Genomic DNA, 23,660 nt, shown 5'->3' on the forward strand with positions numbered 1-23,660 from the left:
AGTGTGGCTGAGACCCCTAGCTGCATGGTGTGACTGTTGTGTCTCTCCAGGTATGACTGAGAGACAGGGACTGCTGGCCCCACCTGACAACACATCACCCAATTCTTAGGGAACTGGCATCAGCTGCTTCAGAGCAGAAACTAGCTGCATGTGAGGCCCGAGGGCTCCACAGCCCTGGCCACGGCGGTGTGTGCAGCACGGGCGGAACGTGTTTACGGAGAGTGGGGCTGTGAGGGCAGGAGCCTTGCAGGGGCCCCTGGGCAGAGGGCAGAGGAGCAGCTAAGGGCACAGGCCCTGCTGGGTGCTCCCCACACCAGAGAAGAGAGAACCAGCCACACAGCCACTCACGTTATCGTTGGGGTAGAGGACTCTGGAGATGTTCTCGGCCAGGTTCCGGTCCAGCACCGCCTCGATGTAGCCACCCACATTGACTGAGGTAAGAGAGTGTGGTCAGGCCCGGGGCCGGGCTCCGCATTTACTTCCCCGATCAGTCAGGACAAGTGCCCTGAACGGCTGCCCATGCCCTGCCCAGGCCCCTGGCTCTGTCCTGAGGGCACACAGTCCCTCCCACAGCCAGAGCCCCATGGGCTGAGGACAGACAGGCCAAGAGCTGCTCGGGGTAAGCCTGGGACCAGCCACCCTCATGGGGCCAGGAGGGGACGCACAGTCATGAAGCTTGAAGTCATTGGGCGCCTTGGCAGACCACAGTCTCATGGTGTTGACGGTGTCGTTCTTGTAGCCGGGCACTGGGGTGTCGTAGGGCATGGCCAGCACCACCTGCCAAGGGAACACACAGTCCCCAGGCCCTATCCCTGCAGCCCCGGCTCGCCGTTGGACTGGACTAGAGCACCTGAGGCCACACATTGAACCACAGCGGGACTGCCTGGGACTCCCAGGTCTCACGGGCCTGCCTTGTTTCTGTTCACCTGCCCACCTCATAGGACCACAGACTCTCTTACTCATCGCAGCCATCCTGCGCGAGGCCTCTCCTCTGGCCTCCCACCACCCAGATGTGCACTCGCCGCCACTTCTGAGCCTGGGCTGGGCTCTGCTTGTCCGCCAGTGAGCCCACAAGCCGGCACCACAATGTGCCACTTGCTCCAAGCTCCTCCTGGTTCCCCCGCCCCAGGAGTGGGGGCTGGGCTCCCTGCAGGCCCAGGAGAACTGCTAAGGTGGGCTGGGGAGGAAGGCATGCAGGGCGAGGGGGAACCTGCTCCAGGGAGACGGGGGCTGCTCAGGCCCCAGGAGTCAGTGGTGGCCTCAGCCCTGCCCTGCTGGTACCCACGGGTCTCACCCAACAGTGCCTGTCAAACCACACAGAGCTTCACATTCAGGGTCTGTTCCCGACTGAGGGGTGAGGAGGTGGGTCCTGGGCGGAAGCAGCTCCCCTTTCGTCCCAGGAGGCCGACACCATCCAAGTCCCTGCACTCACCCCCCTGCCCCAGGGCCTGGCAGTACCTGCGTGTCCAGCCACCGCACACCCTCAGCACTGTGCTCCACTCTCCCGTAGAAGTGCACCGGCAGCGTGTACTCGGGCCGAGCTTTCTCCCAGGGGTTGCCGTAGCGCAGCCAGTCATCGGCCTCCTCCACCTGCAAAGCGGCAGCCACAGGTGGGTCCCGGGGAGATAAGCCAGGGCTCAGGGCTGACCCCGCGGTGCAGACTGTGCTGCCCGCACAGAAACAAAGCTGCAGCCCATTTATGCTGCTAAGATTTCCTACTCCAGTCGAGGCTATGTGTTTAAAATGAACACTTGGGACTATGACAGAAAAACTCAGCATTTCCTGGTGGCTCAGCAGGTTAAGGATCTGGGGTTGTCACTGCAGCAGCTCAGGCCACTGCTGTGGCCCAGGTTGGATCCCTGCCCAGGTACTTATGCATGCCTCAGGCATAGCCAAAAAAAAAAAAAAGGAAAAAGAAAAAAAAATGCATAAAATTCAGAAAGATAAAGTAAAAAGACATGAAGAGTCACCCGAATTCAACAGTAAAAGGAAGACGTTCTGAAGCTTGTTGCCCAACCTTGTGAATACATAATTATGTATTTAACAATATATTATCTCAATAATACTGTTATTAAAAAACCTGGAAGCCCAATGCTTTGCAAATGACACAAGCCCACTGCTGCCCAGACGCACCCCTAGAAGGTGCCCCACAGGCCAGTGACCACACCTACTTGTTTTACAGCTGAAGCCAACTAAAGCCACTCTAACGGAGTCGAGTGACAACTGCGTGGGAGAAGGGCAAGGTTATCACCAGCCTAGTATTGTGGGCTGTCTTTAAATCATCATGCAAGATGGCAAGAGCTTCAGGAAGAAGGAACCAGAAGAACACCAGGCAGAAAGGAGCCTCAGAGTCTCTGACAAACACACAGTCTCAACTATGGAAGAGCTGGAATGGGCCAAAGACCACACATGTATAAAGGCATGAGCACACCTGACACATGCACACACAAAGAAATGTAAATAAAGCCACTAAGGAGGCCACAGGATGAAAGTGTGATTCCCTTTTGAAGGTCAAAGGGAGGATTTCTATAAATTAAGTGATGCCTACAAATCTATTTTGTTTCCTTTTTCTTTGAGCCATACTTTTCTTGGCTAACATTTCATCATGAGCATTTTCAAATACCCAGAAACGTCAAGGGATTGACAATGGACCTGCACACCCACCACTGAGGCCCTGTAACCATTGATATCTCTGCTACACTCGAATAGCTGGATCTCCATCCATCATCCATTAATGTTTTGATGCATTTCAAAGTGAGTTGCAGGAGTTCCCGTTGTGGAACAGTGCAAACGAATCTAACTAGGAACCATGAGGTTTCAGGTTCAATCCCTGGCTTTGTTCAGTGGGTTAAGGATCTGGGTTGCCATGAGCTGTGGTGTAGGTCGCAGATGCAGCTCAGATCTGATGTGGCTGTGGCTGTGGTGTAGGCCAGCAGCTGTAGCTCCAATGGGACCTCTAGCCTAGAAACCTCCATATGCTGTGGGTGTGGCCCTAAAAAGCAAAAAAAAAAAAAAGTGAGTCCAGTTGCAGACATTTGCTTGCTCCTCCACTGATGTCAGCAGGCACATTTCTCAGAACAGTTAATTCTTTTTTCAGCTGTACCTGCAGCATATGGAAGTTCACAGGCCAGGGATTGAATCCGAGTCACTGATGCGACAACACTGGATTCTTAACCACTGGCAGGGGATCTAACCCGCTGTAGCACAGCAGGAGTTCCATCATGTCTTTATTTGATAGGTGGATATATACACAGTGACTTGCATAAATCTTCAGGACAACACTGGTGAGTTGTGTCAACTGCACGTACCTGTGCGACCCAAACTCCATCAAGACAGAGGACTTTCCCATCACCCCAACATCTTCACTTAGACTACCACCCTGTTACAAGCTTTTTTTTTTTAATGGCCACACTCGCAGCATAAGGCAGTTCCTGGGCCAGGGACTGAATCCAAGCCACAGCTGTGACAACGCCAGACCCTTTAACTCATTGCACCAGGCTAGGAATCAAACCTGAGCTTCTGCAGCGACCCTAGCTGCACAGTCAGATTTTTTTTTTTTTTCTTTTTAGGGCCACACCCGCAGCATGTGGAGGTTCCCAGGCTAGGGGTCTAATTGGAGCTACAGCTGCTGGCCTACGCCAGAGCCACAGCAATATCAGATCTGAGCCATGTCTGTGATCTACACCACAGCTCATGGCAACACCAGATCCTTAACCCACTGAGCAAGGCCAGGGACTGAACCCACAACCTCATGGTTCCTTGTCGGATTCATTCCTGCTGTACCACCACGGGCACTCTGCGCAGTCAGATTCTTAAACCACTGTGCCACAGCAGGAACTCCCAATTACAAGCTTTTTGATCCTAACTCCAGCCTTGCTTTCATCTGTAACTTTTAGACCCCTGATTTTTTAAATGAACTATTCTCCATCCATGTGGAATGGAAACGCCCACCCTGCCCAGCGGAGGAGGCAGGACTGCACTGCGATTATGCTCTTTACCCATGTGGTCTTGACCAGTTTACTAAACTGTCTGAGCTTTAGACTTGAGGCTCGTTCTTCCTAAGAGCCACTCGCCTTTGCAGAGCAGCCCCTAACCCTATGGGACATGGCCTCCGCTAGTGTCAGGGATGAGGTGAGGGAGCAAAGCCTGTCATGACTGTTCCTCCAGCTACACCAGGCCAACCATCCCTGTGGTGAGCCAGGGCTGCCTTTGCCCTTGAGAGACAACAGGGAAGTAGCACCAGCTGCCAGCCTCTCCCCAAGGGGCTCTGGAGGCCACTGCCGCCCCAGGAACCACAGGGAAAGCGTGGAGCTCATAGCACTGCCCTGATCTGCCCACCTCCACTCTGCCCAGGCTGGGCACGCAGCTTCGCCAGGAGGAGTAGAAAGCACAAAGAGCAGAACTGGAAGTGCCCTCTATTTTTTTGTGCAAACGAAGGCTGCAAGGGAGAAGAGGAAACAACTGCACCCACCTGCCAGCCATTGACAATCTTCTGGTTAAAAATCCCAAACTCATAGCGGATTCCATAACCGTATGCTGCCAGGCCCAAGGTGGCCATCGAGTCAAGGAAGCAGGCTGCAAGAGTAAACACAAGCCAGTCAGCAGACCAGAGGCCTCTAGAGCCAGGGCCCAGACACCAGGTTGAGCAGGTGCTGGGGGGCCAGCCCCAGGTGTCTGGCAGCCACTTCAGGTCTCATGAAAAGGAGAACTGAACCCTCTACATGCCATTCAGACTGAGGGCCTACATGCAGGCCAAGCCAACATCAACATGGGCGCCACTTGGGGGTGTGGGAAGAGGCATGAACCCCACAGAGGACACACTGTCCCCTTACTGACCGTTTCTCTTAAAGACCCTACCCCAAGCGGGAGGCCCACCCTGCCTGTGCTAGCGGCCTGCCTGCAGGGCAACGTCAAGAAACATTTCCCCACAGGCTGGGAGACAAGGCCAAAAACAGGGCTGTGGGTGTTCATGTCACATCTACAAGCCAAATACCAGGTGCCAAAGTGCCACAGGGCCCCCTGAAAGGTGCACGCATGCCACCAGATCCATCCCCTGTTCCAATCAAAATGTCTTAAAAACAAACCACAACATTTCGGGGTTTTTGTTTGTTTTAATTTTTAAATGATTTTTATTTTTTCCATTATAGTTGGTTTACCACAATGTTTTGAATAAAGATCCAGAAGGCAGCCATAGTCAACTTCTGGGGATTAAAAAGAAAAATTTAAAAACTCCACAGGAAATACCAAGCCAATTCACCCAACATGCGCCGATCCCGGGTGTCAGGCCCTTGCTGAGGAGGCCCCAGGCTCTGGTGCTGAGGTCATTCCTGCAGGAGGGACACAGAGCACAAGCCATAGCAGCAGCCAGGGCGGGGTAGCGGGCAACCAGGTCTGTGTGGGTGAGGAGAGTCCTGGGGTGGCCAGCGGCACCACTGAGTGGCAATAAAGGCGACCGGGAGGTTGGCAGGAAGTGGCCCACAGCCCTGAATGAAGTCACTACCGGGCGGGAGTGGGCAGCCCGGGTGGGAGGGGACCTATGGATATGGGGCTTCCCAGAAGCTGTGAAACAGGCTCAGTCTTTACAACTGAGAGAGGGCGATGGGGGAGACAAGTGCGATGTACAGATGGCCACAGGGTGGAGGGGCTGTACCCTGCGGCCGGCTGGACACCAGGACATGGTCTGCAGGGTTGGGGGGCAGGCCCTGCCCAGGGTTTCTTTATCTGGATCTGTGTGCTGTTTCTTATGACAGCACAGTTGTACTTACAAGATTTAAAAAAAAATTTTTTTATTATTGTTTTTCATTTTAGGGCCACACCTGTGGCATATAGAAGTTCCCAGGCCAGGAGTTCCCGTCGTGGCGCAGTGGTTAACGAATCCAACTAGGAACCATGAGGTTGCAGGTTCGGTCCCTGCCCTTGCTCAGTGGGTTAACGATCCGGTGTTGCCGTGAGCTGTGGTGTAGGTTGCAGATGCGGCTCGGATCCAGCGTTGCTATGGCTCTGGCGTAGGCTGGTGGCTACAGCTCCGATTCAACCCTTAGCCTGGGAACCCCCATATGCCACGGGAGCGGCCCAAGAAAAAGAAGTTCCCAGGCCAGAAGCCAAATCTGAGCAGCATCTGTGACCTACACTGCAACTCGTGGCAATGCCAGATCCTTAACCCACTGAGTGAGGCCAGGGATTGAATCCACATCCTCACGGACACTATGTTGGGTTCCTAACCCACTGAGCCACAATGGAAACTCTTGTACTTTCAAGTTGTGAAAATTTTAACTTAAATTTTAAAAATGTAAACACATAACACAACCCCCTCCAAATAAATTTTGGGGCATCCGCTCCCTTCACAAAATGACAACTCCCCATGGGCAATCACGCAAAGGGCTAGGGCCTGAGCTCCCCTTCCCGCAGCCCAGCATACACGGGCAGCACAAAACCTGACCATCCCTGCTGCAGAAGTGCTGCATCCAAGAGCCCTGCCAGGCACAGGGCCAGCACATCTCACAGTGACTGATGCTTCCACTTCCAGGTTCTTAATCCAGCTGGTGCTCCATAAAGGCTGGTAAACATGATCAAATCAGGAAAACAAACCTAAACTAGGTATGCTCTCAGACAGGTGACCCCAGGGAACCACAACTCCAGGAGGGGAGCTCTGCTGGTTTAGGGTGGCCTGCTCACCGTGGGAAAGCAGGAGTGACTGTGTGAAGCTGGGCTACATTCCTAATCTGTGTGTGTCTATATGTGCGAATGTGTCTGGGGGTGTGTGCGTGTGTGTGTGTGTGTGCAGCCCTCTGTCTCCCTTCCAATTACTGGCTACGGAAGTGGCTGGTGTACCAGAAATCCCTCTCAGCATCAGCTCCCTCTCAGCATCAGTACCCCTTGTATGCAAGAGAACATGCATTTTGCATTTTTTTCCCACTGGCGGCAAAGATTTTGACCTGGAGGACACGCTGTCCCATCCACTGAGGGACCAAGCTACCCCAACACACCAGTGTTGGGAGCATGGCTGACCCCGGCCTCGCCACTGACCAAGGCACCGTCAGGCAAGGCCTGTTCCGGACAGGAGCTGGGGTTACCTGCCAGCCGCCCCAAGCCTCCGTTCCCCAGGCCGGCATCCTCTTCCATCTCTTCCAGCTCCTCCAAGTCCAACCCCAACTGTGAACAAAAGCAGATGTAACTTTTTAGAACTACTTAATATTTTCCCTCAAGCAACAGATGGAAAAGTATTTAAACCTTGTGAGTGTATATCAATCAAAGGTCAGAGTCTGCTTTCTTTTATTTGTTGGCAGCATCCATGGCATGTGGAAGTTCCCAGGCCAAGGATCAAACCCACACTGAAGTTGCAAGCTACACCACAGCTGTGGCAACGCCAGATCCTTAACCAGCTGTGTCAGAGCAGAAACTTCTGAGTCTGCTTTCTTTTAGACTTGACAATCCAATGTGACAATCTGCTGTTAGGGTGCAGAGGAAAAGGGACCCTCTTACACTTTTGGTGGAAATGTAAATTGGTGTAGCTATTAAGGAAAACGGTATGGAGATTCCTTAAAAAACTGAAAATGGAGGAGTTCCTACTGTGGTAAAACGGGATTGGCAGCATCTCTGCAGCACCAGGACACAAGTTCAATCCCCAGCCCGGCACAATGGCTTAAATGATTCGACATTGCCATGGCTGCAGCTTAGGTCACAACTGTGGCTCTGATTTGGTCCCTGGCCCGAGAACTCCATGTGCTGTGGAGTGGGGGAAAAAAAAAAAAAAAACCCTAAACCTAAGACAAGATGCTACAAAACTCCTAGAGGAAAATATAGGCAGAAGAGTCTTTGACTTAAATCACAGCAACATTTTTTTGATCTGTCTCTTAGAGTAATGGAAACAAAAGCAGAAATGAACAAATGGGACCAGATTAAACTTAGAAGCACAGCTTGTGTTCCCACCGTGGCTCAGTGGTTAATGAATCCGACTAGGAACCATGAGGTTGCGGGTTCGATCCCTGCCCTTGCTCAGTGGGTTAAGGATCTGGCGTTGCCGTGAGCTGTGGTGTAGGTCGCGGACGCAGCTCGGATCTGGCACTGCTGTGGCTCTGGTGTAGGCCGGTGGCTACAGCTCCGATTGGACCCCTAGCCTGGGAACCTCCATATGCCGCAGGAAGAGGCCCTAGAAAAGGCAAAAAGACAAAAAAAATAAATAAATAAAAAATAGGAGTTCCTGTCGTGGCGCAGTGGTTAATGAATCCGACTAAGAACCATGAGGTTTCAGGTTCGGTCCCTGGCCTTGCTCAGTGGGTTAAGGATCTGGCATTGCCATGAGCTCTGGTGTAGGTTGCAGTCGCGGCTCGGATCCTGTGTTGCTGTGGCTCTGGCGTAGGCTGGTGGCTACAGCTCCAATTGGACCCCTAGCCTGGGAACCTCCATATGCCGCGGGAGCAGCCCAAGAAATAGCAAAAAGACAAAAACAAACAAACAAAAAACAACTCTCAACTAAAAAAAAATAAAATAAACTTAGAAGCGCAGCAAAAGCAAACCATAAACAAAAAGTCAACCCTCAGAAAGGGAGAAAATATTAATAAACGATACAATTGACAAGGGATTAATTTCCAAAATAGACAAACAGCTGATAGAGCGTAATATCAAAAAAACAAACAACCCAGGAGTTCCCTGGTGGTCTGGTGGTTAGGATTTGGCACTTTCACCACTGCAGCCAGGTTCAATCCCTGGTCTAGGAATTGAGATCCTACATCAAGCTGCTGCATGTCACAGCCAAAAAACCAAAGGAACAAAAATAAACAACTAATCAAAAAACGGGCAGGAAGTTGCCAAAATAGCTCAGTTGAGAAGAGCATTAAGACTGAACAAATGGGCAGATCTAAATACACATTTCTCCAAAGAAGACATACAGATGGCCAGCAGGCACATGAAAAGATGCTCAACATCACTAATTATTAGAGAAATGCAAATCAAAACTACAATGAGGTACCATCTCACACCAGTCAGAATGACCATCTTTAATAAACCTACAAATAACAAATGCTGCAGGGGATGTGGAGAAAAGGGAACCCTCCTGCACTGTTGGTGGGAATGTATAACATTATGGAAAACAGTATGCAGTTTCCTCAGAAAACTAAAACATAGAACTACCATATGATCCAGTAATCAGTAATCCCACTCCTGAGAATATATCTGGACAAAACTAATTCAGAGAGATACATGCACTCCTATGTTCACTGGAGCACTATTCACAATAGCAAAGACATGGAAACAACCTAAATGTCCATCAACAGATGAATGGATTAAGACGTGGTACATAAGCACAATGGAATATTACTCAGCCTTTAAAAAGAACAAAACAATGCCATTTGCAGCAACATGGTGGAGCTAGAGGTTCTCATACTAAGTGAAGTAAGTCAGAAAGAGAAGGACAAATACCACATGATGTCACTTATATGTGTTATCTATAAGATAGTACAAATAAACTTCACAAAACAGAGACAGACTCACAGACACTCACAAACTTATGGTTACCAAAGGGCAAAGAGGGTGAGGGATAAATTGAGAGGGTGGGATTAAGAGATGCACACTACTATATGTAAAATAACTAGGAGTTCCCGTCGTGGCACAGTGGTTAACGAATCCAACTAGGAACCATGAGGTTGTGGGTTCGGTCCCTGCCCTTGCTCAGTGGGTTAATGATCCAGCGTTGCCGTGAGCTGTGGTGTAGGTTGCAGACGCGGCTCGGATCCCACGTTGCTGTGGCTCTGGTGTAGGCCGGTGGCTACAGCTCCGATTGGAACCCTAGCCTGGGAACTCCATATGCCGCGAGAGTGGCCCAAAGAAATAGTAAAAAGACAAAAAAACCCAAAAAAAACCACTAGGATTTACTAGAAGTATACTCAATATCTTATGGTAACCTGTAATGGAAAATAAGTGAAAAAAAAAATATATATATATATTAGTGTACTAAACTTGACAAATTACCTGTTAATTACCTGGACCAGTGGTTTTTAAACTTTTTGATTTTGGAAACACCTAAAGAGCTTTCTGTTTGTTGAGATTACAGCTATCAATGTCAAAACAGAAATCAAAATAGAGAAAAAATTTAAGAATATATGAGTTCATTTCATTTATTTATTTGGTCACACATGCAATCCCTGGTCAGGGATTGAATCCTCACCATAGCAGGAACACCAAGCCCTTAACAGCTAGGCCACCAGGGAACTCCTATATGAATTCACTTAAAAATAAACTCTTTACCTATTAACACAGCAACACAGTTTAATGAAAAATAACTATATTTTTTGGGTTTTTTTGGCCACCATACATGGAGTTCCCAGGCCAGGGATCAGATCAGAGCTGCAGCTGCAACCTACACTGCAACTGTGGCAACATGGGGTCCTTAACCCACTGTGCTGAGCCAGGGATCGAACCTGCATCCTAGTGCTCCAGAGAGGCCACTAATCCCACTGTGCCACAGCAGGAACTCCCACATTTTTTAAAACAAAGGCACTGAAAAGAGTGGAAGTGTTTTATATTTTTACAAATCTCTTTAATGGATATTCTGCTTCAGTGCTGTTAAGAAATCACATGTGACAGAGCCTCTGGAAAGTCCACTGTATACCCATGGAGGAGTACCAATAAACAGTTCTGACCCAGAGCACCTCCTGAAAAGGTCTCAAGGACCCCGGAGGTCACTGGACCACACCTTAAGGAGCTGATAAACAGCAAAGGGTAGAAGAAAAGTTGTGAGAAAACAAAAATGTCAAAGTTGTAAAGAAATGATTTGGTATCTATTACATAGAATGGTATTAACACATAGAGCAATCTGATTCAGAGTAAGATTTCAAAATACTGACTCCTACAGCAATTTCAGGGTGTTCTGTCAAAATATTTTGAGGTTGGGGGAGGTGGGATGTACCTATTAACACATTACTGGCTCAACATTAAGAAACGTATTTAACATATTTAACTATGTATTTAAATGTATTTATTTTATAATTAAATAATGCCACTGTACAATTAAATAATACAGTTCTACAATTGTATTATTAATAACCATTTCTCTCCATGGTACAATGTAAAGTCTATAATGTCTTGTTTATCACATCACCTAAAATGGTGTAATGCCTTTATTGAAGAATCAATGAGATGGAACAAATTGTGAGGACATATTTATATAGTTACACTGTTTTTTAACCAACTTATGCATTTTATATTTTACTTATTTTCAGAGGGTGTATTATGTTTGTTATGCTTACCAGTTAAGTTATTCTTTTTACTGCGCTATATAAAATATTTAATGGTATATAAGGCTTTCTTCTTTATAAATTTTAGTTGCATAATATAGCAATTTAATATAATGCTAATTTTTAAAGAAAAATTGAAATGTAATAGATAAAACTAAGTAGTAAAGATGAAAGCCATAAAATTGGGATAAAGTATAGAATAAATTTCCTATTTGTCTCAGCATATTTTCTATTCCACTTCTCCAGTGGGAGTCACTTAATCTGTTTCTTAAGATCCATGTTATAATAATCTGTGTGAATGTAATTGTGTGTAAATGTATGTATTTTATTCTGTAAAAAAAAAAATTTTCTCTCATATGTGTATCTAGAAAGTGGATGTTCTCAAGCATCTTCTGGCTTAAAAAAATAAAGTGATGTCTCTTTAAAAAAAAAAAAGAAAAAAAAAAGAAACGTATTTAACTGCAACATTTCCAAATGCAACTGCCCATGAGACCTCTTACTCCTGAGAGGTTCATGAGCTCAGAGACCAGTGCAGTCAAGTCAGGTCAGGGTTCACCTGGGGAGATGTTGCCTTCCTTTACATTTTTACCTTGAATGGTGCAGGCACACCTCAGCCTAGGAAGGGAGATTTTGCTTTGATTTTATTTTTCTTTGTAAAAAAAAATAATGTGTGTATGTGTGTGTTTAGGGCCACACCCTAAAAAATGGATATTTCTTCTAAGAATCCATTGCCAAATCATAAAGATTTACTCACATATATTCTTCTAAGAGTTTTATAGTTTTAGCTCCTACATTTAGGTCTCAGGTCCATGTTGAGTTATTTTTATTTTATTTTTGCTTTTTTCAGGCCACACCTGCAGCATATGGAGGTTCCCAGGCTAGGAGTTGAATAAGAGCTACAGCTGCCAGCCTATGCCACAGCCATAGCAATGCCAGATCCAAGCCATGTCTGCAACCCACACCACAGCCCATGGTAGTGTTGGATCCTTAACCCACTAAGTGAGGCCAGCAATCAAACCCATGTCCTCATGGATACTAGATGGGTTCGTTTCTGCTGAGCCATGATGGGAACTCCCTGAGTTAATTTTATATGTAGTGAGAGGTAGGTATCCAACTGCCTTCATTTGCAAGATATCTAAATGTCCTAATACCACTTATTTTATTATTATTATTTGTCTTTTCTGTGGTTGCATTCGCGGCATATGGAGGTTCCTAGGCTAGGGGTCTAATCGGAGCTGTAGCCACCAGCCTACACCAGAGCCACAGCAACACCAGATCTGAGCCATGTCTGTGACCTACACCACAGCTCCTGGCAATGCTGGATCCTTAACCCGCTGAGCAAGGCCAGGGATCAAACTCACAACCTTATGGTTCCTAGTCGGATTCGTTAACCACTGAGCCACGACGGGAACTCCCTAACACCATTTACTGAAATGACTATTCTTTCTATACTGAATTATTTTGGCATACTTTGTCCTTTTTAAAAAAATCAATTGATCATATAAGACATCAAAAGCAAAGGCAACAAAGACAAACTTGAATTAATGAAAATTGAGGAGTTCCCGTCGTGGCGCAGTGGTTAACGAATACGACTAGGAACCATGAGGTTGCGGGTTCAGTCCCTGCCCTTGCTCAGTGGGTTAACGATCCGGCGTTGCCGTGAGCTGTGGTGTAGGTTGCAGACACGGCTCGGATCCCGCGTTGCTGTGGCTCTGGCGTAGGCCGGTGGCTATAGCTCCGATTCGACCCCTAGCCTGGGAACCTCCATATGCCGCAGGAGCGGCCCAAGAAATAGCAACAACAACAACAGACAAATGACCAAAAAAAAAAAAAAAATGAAAACTCTGTGCATCAAAGGACACTATCAGAAGTTCCCTCGTGGCGCATTGGGTTAAGGATCCACAGCTGTCACTGCTGTGGCTCAGGTTTGATTCCTGGCCTGGGAACTTCCACATGCCTTGGGCCTGCCAAAAAAGAAAAGGACACTATCAACAGAGTGAAAAGGCAACCCAGACAATGGGAGAAAATATCTACACAAAGCATATATCTGATAAGAGATTAATATACAGAATAAAGGATTTCTAAAACAACAAAAACACTAAGCAACCCAGTTCAGAAATGAACAAAGTACTTGAATATGCATTTCTTCAAAAGAACATATATAGATGGCCAACGAGCACATGGAAAGATGCTCAACATTAATCTTCAGGGTATGTTAATGAAAATCACAATGAGATATCATCTCACAGCCATGAGAATGGCTACTATCAAGGAAAAAGAAAGAAGGAAGGAAGCAGGGAAGGAAGATAGAAACAAGTATTTGTGAGGGTGGAGACAGCAGAGCCCTTGTGACTGTGAGAATATAAAATGGTGCAGCTTGGAGTTCCCGTTGGCTCAGTGGAAATGAATCTGACTAAGAACCGTGAGGTTGCAGGTTTGATCCCTGGCCTTGCTCAGTGGGTTGAGGATCTGGCGTTGCCTTGAGCTGTGATGTAGGGTTGAAGGCTCAGCTCGGATCTGGTGTTGCTGTGGCTCTGGCGTGGGCCAGCAGCAACAGCTCTGATTGAACCCCTAGCCTGGGAATCTCCATATGCCACGGGTACAGCCCTCAATAGACAAAAGACAAAAAAAATAAACAAATAAATAAAAATTTTAAAAAAAATGGTGCAGCTGCTGTGGAAAACAGTGTGGTCGTCTCTCAAAAAGTTAAACACAGGGAGTTCCCATGCGGCATAGCAGGTTAAGGACCTGGCATTGCCACTGCTGTGACATGGGTTCCATCCCTGGCCCAGGAGCTTCCACATGCCAAGGATGCAGCCAAAAAAAAAAAAGGTTTGGAGTTCCTGCTGTGGCACTATGGTGTCTCTGGAGTGCTGGGATACAGTTTTGATCCCTGGCCTCAACAGTGGGTTAAGGATCTGGCATTGCTGCAGCTGCAGCATAGGTCAAAGGTGATCTGACCCCTGGCCTGGGAACTCCATATGCCACAGGGCAGCCAAAAAAGAAAAAAAGAAATAAAAAAAGGAAGTCAAACAGAATGACCATGATCCAGTAATTCCACTTCTAGGAATATGCACAAAAGAAGTGCAAGCAACTGCAAGATACGGTTTGCAGAGGCGTATCTGTACTCGTGTCCACACCAGCATCATTCCCATCAATAAAAGGCTGAAGCAATCCAAGTGGCTATCAGCAGATGATGGATAAACAAAATGTGCTATATATGTAATAAAAGAATATTCATCTAGCTTCAAAAAGATTCTGACATGTTACAGGATGATCCTTAAAGATATGAAGATGGTCACAAAAAACACAAACATCATATGCTTTCATTTCTGTGAGGTACCTGACTATCAAATTCTGAGACAGAAAGTCAGACAGTGGCTATCACGGGCAGGGGGAGGGAGGATGGGAGTTGGTGTGTAATGGGTGTGTCTCAGTTTCACAAGATGTTCTGGAGACATGGCGGTGACAGTGGCACAATGACACAAAATGGACTTAATAGCATTGAACTTATACTAAAAGATAATTAAGATGCTAAGTTTATGTGTATTTCACCTCAATTTTTTTAAAATCGGAAAAAAAACTTCAACTATAAATGTGAGAGTTAATTTCTGACTCTCAGTTCTATTCCACTGCTGTCTGTCCTCAGGCCATACAGTCCTGACTACAGTGAGTTTTGAACCTGGAAGTGAGTCCTCCAACTTTGTTCTTTTTCAAGATGTTCTAATTAATCCTGGTCTGTTGCATTTGCATCTGGATTTTAAAATCGGGGAGTTCCTTGTAGAGCAGCGGATTAAGGATTGGTGATATCGCAGCTGTGGCGTGGGTCTGATCCCGGGCCCTGGAAGTTCTGTATGCCACAGGTGTGGCCCAAAAGAAAAAAATCAGCTTGTCAATCTCTGCAAAAAAGCCAACTGGAATTTTACTGGGGGCGGCAATGAGTCTGCAGGTCAGTTTGGGGAGGACTACCACCTTCCAAGCCATGAACAGGGGATGACCTTCCATTTTGAGGTTTTCTTTCTCTCAACAATGTTTTATAGTTTTCAGAATGTAAGTTTGCACCTCTTTGGGGAATTTATTTCCAAGTATTTTATTCTTTTTGATGGTATCTTAAGTGGAATTTTTTTCTTTTTAGGGCCACACCTGTGGACGTTCCCAGGCTAAGATTTGAAATGGAGCTACAGTTGCTGGCCTATACCACAGCCACGGCAATCAGATCAGCCACATCTGCGACCTACAATGCAGCTTGTGGCAGTGCCTGATCTTTAACCTACTGAGCAAGGCCAGGGATTGAACCTACATCCTCACAGACACTATGTTGGGTTCTTAACCAGTTGAGGCACAATGGCAACTCCCTGGAATTGTTTTTTTAATTTCATTTTAGGATTGGTCATTGCAGGGATCTAAAAATATGACTGATTTCTGTATTCTGATCTTCATCCTGCTGAACCCATTCATTTGTACTAGTACATTTTTACTAGATTCCTTAGACTTTTCTAGGTCATGTCATGTGCAAATAGAGATAGTTGCCCTTCTTTTCCAACCTGGGTGCCTCTTATTCCATTTTCTTGCCTAAATGCCCTGGCTCCACCAATGCTGAGTACAAGTGATGGAAGCAACATCCTGTGGACAAAACAGCAGGTTAAACACCAGCTGGGGACACTACAGGACAAACCGAGTTTCAACAAATAACTGCAAGGCAGAAAAGTAGAGAAGCCCACAGACTAAGAGAGATTTAAGAGACATAGCAACTGAATGCAACTAAGCTTCTGAACATACTATTAAAAAAATTATAAGGCCATTGGAGAAATTTGTACACTGCCTGGAAAACTGATATTAAAGGTCATACTGGTATGACCCTATCTTTAGAAACATCTGTTAAAATACTCACAAGTGAAATACTATGGTATTTGATTTTGGCTTAAATAACCTGGGAGTGGTGGAGTATAAGAGAAACAAGACTGGCCATGAGCTGGGCCTGATGACTGGGGAAGCCAGTGACATGTAGGTGGAAGTTGATCATAACACCAGATTTACATATATATTTTATTTCTCTCTTTTTAGGGCTGCACCTGCGGCATATGGAGGTTCCCAGGCCAGGGGTCGAATTGGAGCTACAGCTGCCGGCCTACTCCAGAGCCACAGCAACTCGGGATCCGAGCCATGTCTGCGACCTACACCACAGCTCATGGCAAAGCTGGATCCTTAACCTACTGAGGCCAGGGATCGAACCCACAACCTCATGGTTCTTAATCAGATTCATTTCCGCTGAGCCATGACAGGAACTCCCTCCTCCATGTATATTTTAAATTTCCATAGTAAAAAATGTGAACTGTGTCCTTGATAGCTCAATCAGGAAAGAGTGGCTTTTTCTAAATTTCTAGTTTTTAGCGGCCAGCTGGGGTGATGCAGTGGTGGTGTTTTATTATTTTTTTTAAATGACTTTTATTTTTTCCATTATTGTTGGTTTACATGGTGTTTTACTTCTGACACTGAGTTGTAACGGAGGTGCCTGGAGGAGGGGGTTACCCAAGCCCACCCAGCATCTGACAGCCACCTTAGGACTGGATGGCCTGGCAAATGTGGGCCTGAAGAGACTCAAGTTCAGTCATCATGGAAACCTTTGCAACACAAGCTGAATTAAAGCTAAACAGTGCGGAATTTCCTGATGGCTCCATGGGTTAAGAATCTGGCACTGTCACTGTTGTGGCTCAGGTGTGATCCCTGGCCCAGGAACTTCCACATGCCAAGGGTGCAACCAAAAATAAATTAATTAATAAATTAATTAAATAAAAGCTAAACAGCAAATGAAATACCACTTTTAGGAGGAAAAAAAATGCAATGTTTAAAAGGATATATGCTTTCTTGTATTTTCTTTTCTTTTTTCTTTTTGTCTTTTTTGCCATTTTCTTGGGCCGCTCTCACAGCATATGGAGGTTCCCAGGCTAGGGGTTGAATTGGAGCTGCAGCTGTCGGCCTACACCACAATCATAACAACACCAGATCTGAGCCGCATCTGTGACCCACACCACAGCTCACGGCACTGCCGGATCCCCGGCCCACTGAGCAAGGCCAGGGATCGAACCTCATGGTTCCTAGTCGGATTCGTTAACCACTGCGCCACGACGGGAACTCCGCTTTCCTGTATTTTCTAAGTGTCTACAATTAATGTCTTATTTGTGTGATAAAAAATATAAACTTGGAGTTCCCGTCGTGGCGCAGTGGTTAACGAATCCGACTAGGAACCATGAGGTTGTGGGTTCAGTCCCTGCCCTTGCTCAGTGGGTTAACGATCTGGCGTTGCCGTGAGCTGTGGTGTAGGTTGCAGACGCGGCTTGGATCCCGTGTTGCTGTGGCTCTGGCGTAGGCTGGTGGCTACAGCTCCGATTCGACCCCTAGCCTGGGAACCTCCATATGCTGTGGGAGCTGCCCAAAGAAATAGCAAAAAACAAACAAACAAAAAATTATAAACTCATAATGCACATTTTCAGTATAAACATTCCCTAAAATACTATCTGTAGAATTGTATACATAGAAAATGTTTTGAACAATGAAAAGCTTCATACAACTGTAAATTCCACTGAAGAGCCAGCTACTGCAGTTCTGTGATCCTTAGAGATGTGCTACATTCACATTCAGTAAATGGAACTCAGATGACAAATCACCAGGGAGCATAACTTCTATCTTTTAGATAATTTTGAGCCTAAGATTCCTAACTTGGGGAGTCTATGTTTCCCCCCCAGTTTTTACTGTGCTGACCAACACTACCTGTCCCAGATGCTGGGCTTCCCGAAGTCCTGGGGGAGGCGGGCACCTGCAGAGCACCAGCAAGGCTCCCAGGGCACCTCTAGCCCTAAACCAAACCAGAGCAACGCAGAGGCAGGCAGGTGCTGGGGAAGGGAGGGCCCCTGCATGGCCCCATCTACACAGGTGCCCAAGGGCAGGAGTGCTGCCATGCTCACTAGCGTCCGGGGTGGGGAGGAGGGGGACAGAGACAGCTCTGCCCTAACACTGCAACTGAACTGTGATCGCATAAAGCTTCCACGTGAGTAAGTGCTTAGGCAGAGGCCACTTTTCTCCTGAGGAGGGAGAAAGGGCCAGAGTTCTGGTTGGGGAGGGCAGCTGGATGTGGGTCACCGGCTTGATGAAGTGGAGACAGGGGACAATATTGGCCATTTCTGCCATGTGGTAAACCTGCCCAGGGCAGGCATGAGTGAGGCATCGGTCTAGACACTTCAAAACCTTGGCCTCACCAGCAACCAGCCTCCTTGTAGGGGGAGCAGCCACCCAGGTCCCTTCTCTGGGGAAACCCACCCCCCACCCCCCAGCCCGTACCTGGTAGATGGCCTCGTCGCAGGCATTCTGAAGGCCCAGGTTCACCATCGTGTTCTGCAGCGTTCGGCCCATGTAGAACTCCAAGGAGAGATAATAGATGCGCTGAGGAGGCAAAAGGAAGCAGCTCAGATGGCGCATCCACCCCACACGAGGACTGCGGCCAAGTGCACAGCAAGGGCATCACTAGGTCAGCCCTGCACCTTCTGCACGTGCCTGAAGGGCACCCCTCTACCTCAGCTCTCCAGGGCGGCCCCCCTCTCAGGCCCCTTCCCACAGCAGAGTCTGTTCACCGCCTCTCTGGAGGTGCCAAGGGGAAAGAAACACCCTGGGGGCTGGGGGGAGGCAGGGGGAGGGAATGGGCCCCCAGGACAGGCTGAGCTTAGCGGGGCCTCATCCCAGCCACAACCTTGAGCAGGAGACCACACCGCTCACACGGTGAATAGCTTCTGACGCTACACTAGGAGATCAGGGCAAACGGCATGGCTGGCACCACGGGACGGATGGATGGACACACTCCTATCCATCACTGACCATCTGCTGGCCGTGGGGGACTGAACCCAATGAGGAGGACCACCACCAGCACTTACTGGGGTCACACAGGGTTCTAGCACCTCCCATGACCATCCAGCAGGCCAAGGAAGGCAGTGGCCAAGCCCAGACCCTGCCTGCAGAGTTCTACTCCTACACAGGACCCGTGATGTCTCCCACCAACAAGAGTAAGGCCTGGCAAAAGACATAGCAAAAGTAAACAGCGGGACCTAATCAACTTTGAAACTTTTGCACAGCAAAGAACCATGAACAAAACGCAAAGACTATGGCCTGGGAGACAACTGCAAACAATGCAACCAACAGAGCTTTATTTCTAAAATATACAAACAGTTCATGCAACCCAACAACAACAAAAAAGAACGTCCCAATCAAAAAATGGGCAGAAAACCTAAATAGACATTTCTCCAAAGACGACACCCAGATAGCCAACTGGGATATGAAAAGATGCTCAACATCACTAATTATTATAGAAATGCGAATCAGAACTACAATGAGGTTATCACCTACCACCTCACAGCCAGAATGGCCATCATTAAAAAGTCCACAAATAACAAATGAAGGAGAAGATTCAGAGAAAAGGGAACGCTCCTACACTGCTGGTGGAAATGTAAGTTGGTACAGCCACTGTGGAGAACATTATGGAGGTTCCCGAAAAAACTGAAAATAGAGTTGCCGTATGATTCAGCAATCCCACGCCTGGGCATATATCTGGACAAAACTATAATTCAAAACGATACATGCACCTCCATGTTCGCCACAGCACTATTCATAATAGCCAAGACACGGAACAACCTAAATGTACATCAAGAGACGAATGGATTAAGAAGATGTGGTACATATACATCATGGACTACTACTCAGCCATAAAAAGAACAAAAATGCCATTTGCAGCAACATGGCTTGACCTAGAGATTATTTTACTAACTGAAATCAGAAAGATAAAGACGAATATAATATGATCTCACTTATATGTGGAATCTAATATATGACATAAACCTATCTACAGAACAGAAACAGACCCACAGACATAGAAAACAGACTTGTGGTTGCCAGGGGTGGGGGTGAGGGTCGATGGGGGAGGGATGAATTGGGCATTTGGGATTAGCAGAGGCAAACTCTTATATACAGGATGGATAAACAATAAGGTCCCACTGCAGAGCACAGAGAACTATATTTGATACCCCATGATAAACCATAATGGAAAAGACTATGGGAGTTCCCGCTGCGGTACAGCAGAAACAAATCTGACTAGTATCCATGAGGACACAGGATCAATCCCTGGCCTTGCTCAGTGGGTTAAGGATCCAGCGTTGCCATGAGCTGTTGTGTAGGCTGCAGTCTCAGCTCAGATCCCACTTTGTCCTGCAGCACAGGACATCAGCTGTAGCTCTGATTAGATCCCTAGCCTGGGAACCTCCATGTGCTGTGGCCCTAAAAAGCGAGAGAGAGAGAGAGAGAGAGACAGAGACAGAGAGAGAAGTCTTGGAGTGGCTGTAATAGCTTTCATTAGAAACTTTATCAGTATTTACAAATGTCATTTTTCAATTACACAAGTTTTACGTGACTATGTGCTCAATGCATCACTGTCCAATAACAAGAAACATAATAAACATTTGAAATTCCCCTTAAAATAAAAAGAGCAAGGCCTTGATGAGGGAAGGGAAAAAAGCTTCTTTACAGAAGAATCCCAATTAATAAATCAGCAGGAAGAGGAGGACAAGAGTCACCAGAATGGGCTCAGCAGCCGCTGTTCAGTCCTGGCTTGGTGGTGGCTTGGCCACAGCTTCAGGGGCTGACTGAGAATTCCATTACTGTGGTGGTCTGAGCAGACGCCCCTAATTCTGATACCCTTCACTCCAGGGGCTCACATTAATGGTCAACTGACTTTCAACGAGGCTGCCCAGATAATTCCCTGGGGAAAAGTCTTTTCAATGAATGGAGCTAGGACAACTGGATATTCACATGCAAAAGATTAAAGCTTGACCCCTCTTTCAAACCATATGCAAAAAATTAATTCGAAATGGATCAAGGACCTAAGTGTAAGAGCCAAAACTATAAAATTCTTGGGAGAAAACACAGTGGCAAATCCTCATGACTGTGACTAGGCAATGGTTTTTTTTTTGCTCTTTTTGCTTTTTAGGGCAAAATGACCCAGTACCTTCAGCATATGGAAGTTGCCAGGCTAGGGGTTTAATTGGAGCTATAGCCACAGCACACAGCAACGCAGGCTCTGAGCCGAGTCTGTGACCTGCACCACAGCTCACAGCAATGCTGGACCCTTAACCCACTGACCGAGGCCAGGGATCGAACCTGCATCCTCATGGATACGAGCCAGGTCCATAACCCACTGAGCCACATGAGGAACTTCTGGGCAATGGGTTCTTTCGACATGACTCGAAAAACACAAGTTAAAAAACAAATAAACTAGACTGCATCAACATTTAAAACATTTGATAACATTAGGAAAGTAAAAAAAGAAAAGCTACCAAAAATTTTTATTGAAGTATAATTGATTTACAATATCAGTTTTGGGTATACAACATAAAGCTTCATTGTTTTTACAGATTATTCTCCATTTAAAGTTATTATAAAATACTATGTTCCCTGTGCTGCCAGTGTGTCCCTGTTGCCCCTCCATCTCACACAAAGTGGTCTGTACCTATTACTCCCCTCCCCCCTCCCCACTGGTCACTTTTGTTCTCTGTACCTTCAAGTTTGTTTCTATTTTGTTGTAGTTTTTGTGTTTCCACTTTATTTTTACTGTTTAAGATTTTAACTTTTCTATTATAGTTGATTTACAAGGTTCTGTCCATTTCTGTACAACAAAGTGACCCAGTCATACATATAAATATATGCATATTCTTTTTCTCACATTATCCTCCATCGTGTTCCATTACAAATGACTATAGCTCCCTGTGCTACACAGGATTGTTATATTTATTCATTTATATTTTAGATTCCACACATAAGTGGTAACATACAGTGTTTGTCTTTCTCTGACTTATTTCACTGAACATAATACCCTATAGGTCTATTGTGCTGTTGCAAATGGAAGATTTTCTTGCTATAGCTGAATAGCATTTTATTGTATATGTACCACATCTTCTTTATCCATTCCTCTGTCGATGGACATACAGGTTGCTTCCATGCCTTGGCTACTGTAAATAATGCTGCTATGAACATGGGGGTGCATGTATCTTTTCAAAAATCTTTTGAATTTTGTACCAATTTACATTCCCAGGGACAGAGCATAAGGATTCCCTTTTCTCCATATCCTCACCAGCACTTGTTACTTATGGTTTCTGTGATGACAGACATTCTGAGAGGTGTGAAGTGATATCGCACTGTGATTTTGACTTGCATTTTTCTGGTGATTAGTGATTTTGAGTGTCTTTTCATGTGCCTGTTGGCTAGCTATATTCAGGAGTTCCCATCGTGGCGCAGTGGTTAACGAATCCGACTAGGAACCATGAGGTTGCAGGTTCGGTCCCTGGCCTTGCTCAGTGGGTTAACGATCCGGCATTGCCGTGAGCTGTGGTGTAGGTCGCAGACATGGCTCGGATCCCACGTTGCTGTGGCTCTGGCGTAGGCTGGCAGCTACAGCTCCTATTCGACCCCTAGCCTGGGAACCCCCATATGCCGCGGGAGCGGCCCAAGAAATGGCAAAAAGACAAAAAAAAAATGACTATTCAGGTCTTCTCATTTTGTAATCAGGGGTTTTTTTTGATTACTGAGTTATAGCTGTTTATATATGCTGGATATTAACCCTTTATCAGTCATTTCATTTGCAAATATCTTCTCCCATACAGTAGGCTATCTTTTCATTTTGTCAATGGTTTCCTTTGCTGTACAAAAGCTTTTAAGTTTGATTAAGTCTCATTTGCTTATTTTTGCCTTTGTTTTCTTTGCCTTAAGAGATCCAAAAGAGCAGTGCTGTAGTTTATGTCAAAGAGGGTTCTGCCTATGTTTTCTTCTAGGAGTTTTATAGTTTCCAGTCTAACATTTAAGTCATTAAACCATTCTGAGGTTTTGTTTTTTGTTTCGTCTTTTTAGGGTTGCACCTATGGCATATGGAAGTTCCCAAGTTAGGGATCCAATGGGAGCTGTAGCTGCCAGCCTATACCACAGCCATAGCAACTTGGGATCCGAGCCTCGTCTGACTTACACCACAGCTCACAGCAACACCAGATCCCTAATCCACTGAGCAAAGCCAGGGATGGACCTGCATCCTTATGGATAGTGGTAGGGTTCGTTACTGCTGAGCCACAACAGGAACTCCCCATTTTGAGTTTATTTTCATATATGGTGTGAGGGAATGATCTAATTTCATTCTTTTACATGTTGCTGCCCAGCACCCTTATTGAAGACTATCTTTTCCCAAGTGTATACTGTGGCCTCCTCTGTCCTAGAATAAATGACCATAAGTAGGTATGCTTATTTCTGGGCCTTCTATCCTGTTCCACTGATCTATGTGTCTGTTTTGTGCCAGTTCCACACTGTTTTGACGACTGTAGCTTTGTAGTGTAGTCTGAAATCAGGGAGCCT

At 46.4% G+C, this 23,660-nt stretch overlaps 1 protein-coding gene across 1 annotated transcript in view; it reads right to left on the reverse strand.

The window, feature by feature from the left end:
* PYGB (glycogen phosphorylase B) overlaps positions 1-23,660 on the reverse strand; it is a 52,688-nt gene that overhangs the window by 16,863 nt on the left and 12,165 nt on the right. The window contains exons 2-7 of the mRNA XM_047771561.1: positions 18,567-18,668; positions 7,074-7,152; positions 4,472-4,575; positions 1,459-1,590; positions 666-777; positions 349-431 (exon numbers count right to left, since the gene is read on the reverse strand). Coding sequence (XP_047627517.1) covers positions 349-431; positions 666-777; positions 1,459-1,590; positions 4,472-4,575; positions 7,074-7,152; positions 18,567-18,668 — 612 coding nt within the window. The remainder of the gene's footprint in view (positions 1-348; positions 432-665; positions 778-1,458; positions 1,591-4,471; positions 4,576-7,073; positions 7,153-18,566; positions 18,669-23,660) is intronic.

The sequence above is a fragment of the Phacochoerus africanus genome, chromosome 3 (genome assembly GCF_016906955.1).
Source record: "Phacochoerus africanus isolate WHEZ1 chromosome 3, ROS_Pafr_v1, whole genome shotgun sequence".
In the NCBI taxonomy this organism is placed as follows: Eukaryota; Metazoa; Chordata; class Mammalia; order Artiodactyla; family Suidae; genus Phacochoerus; species Phacochoerus africanus.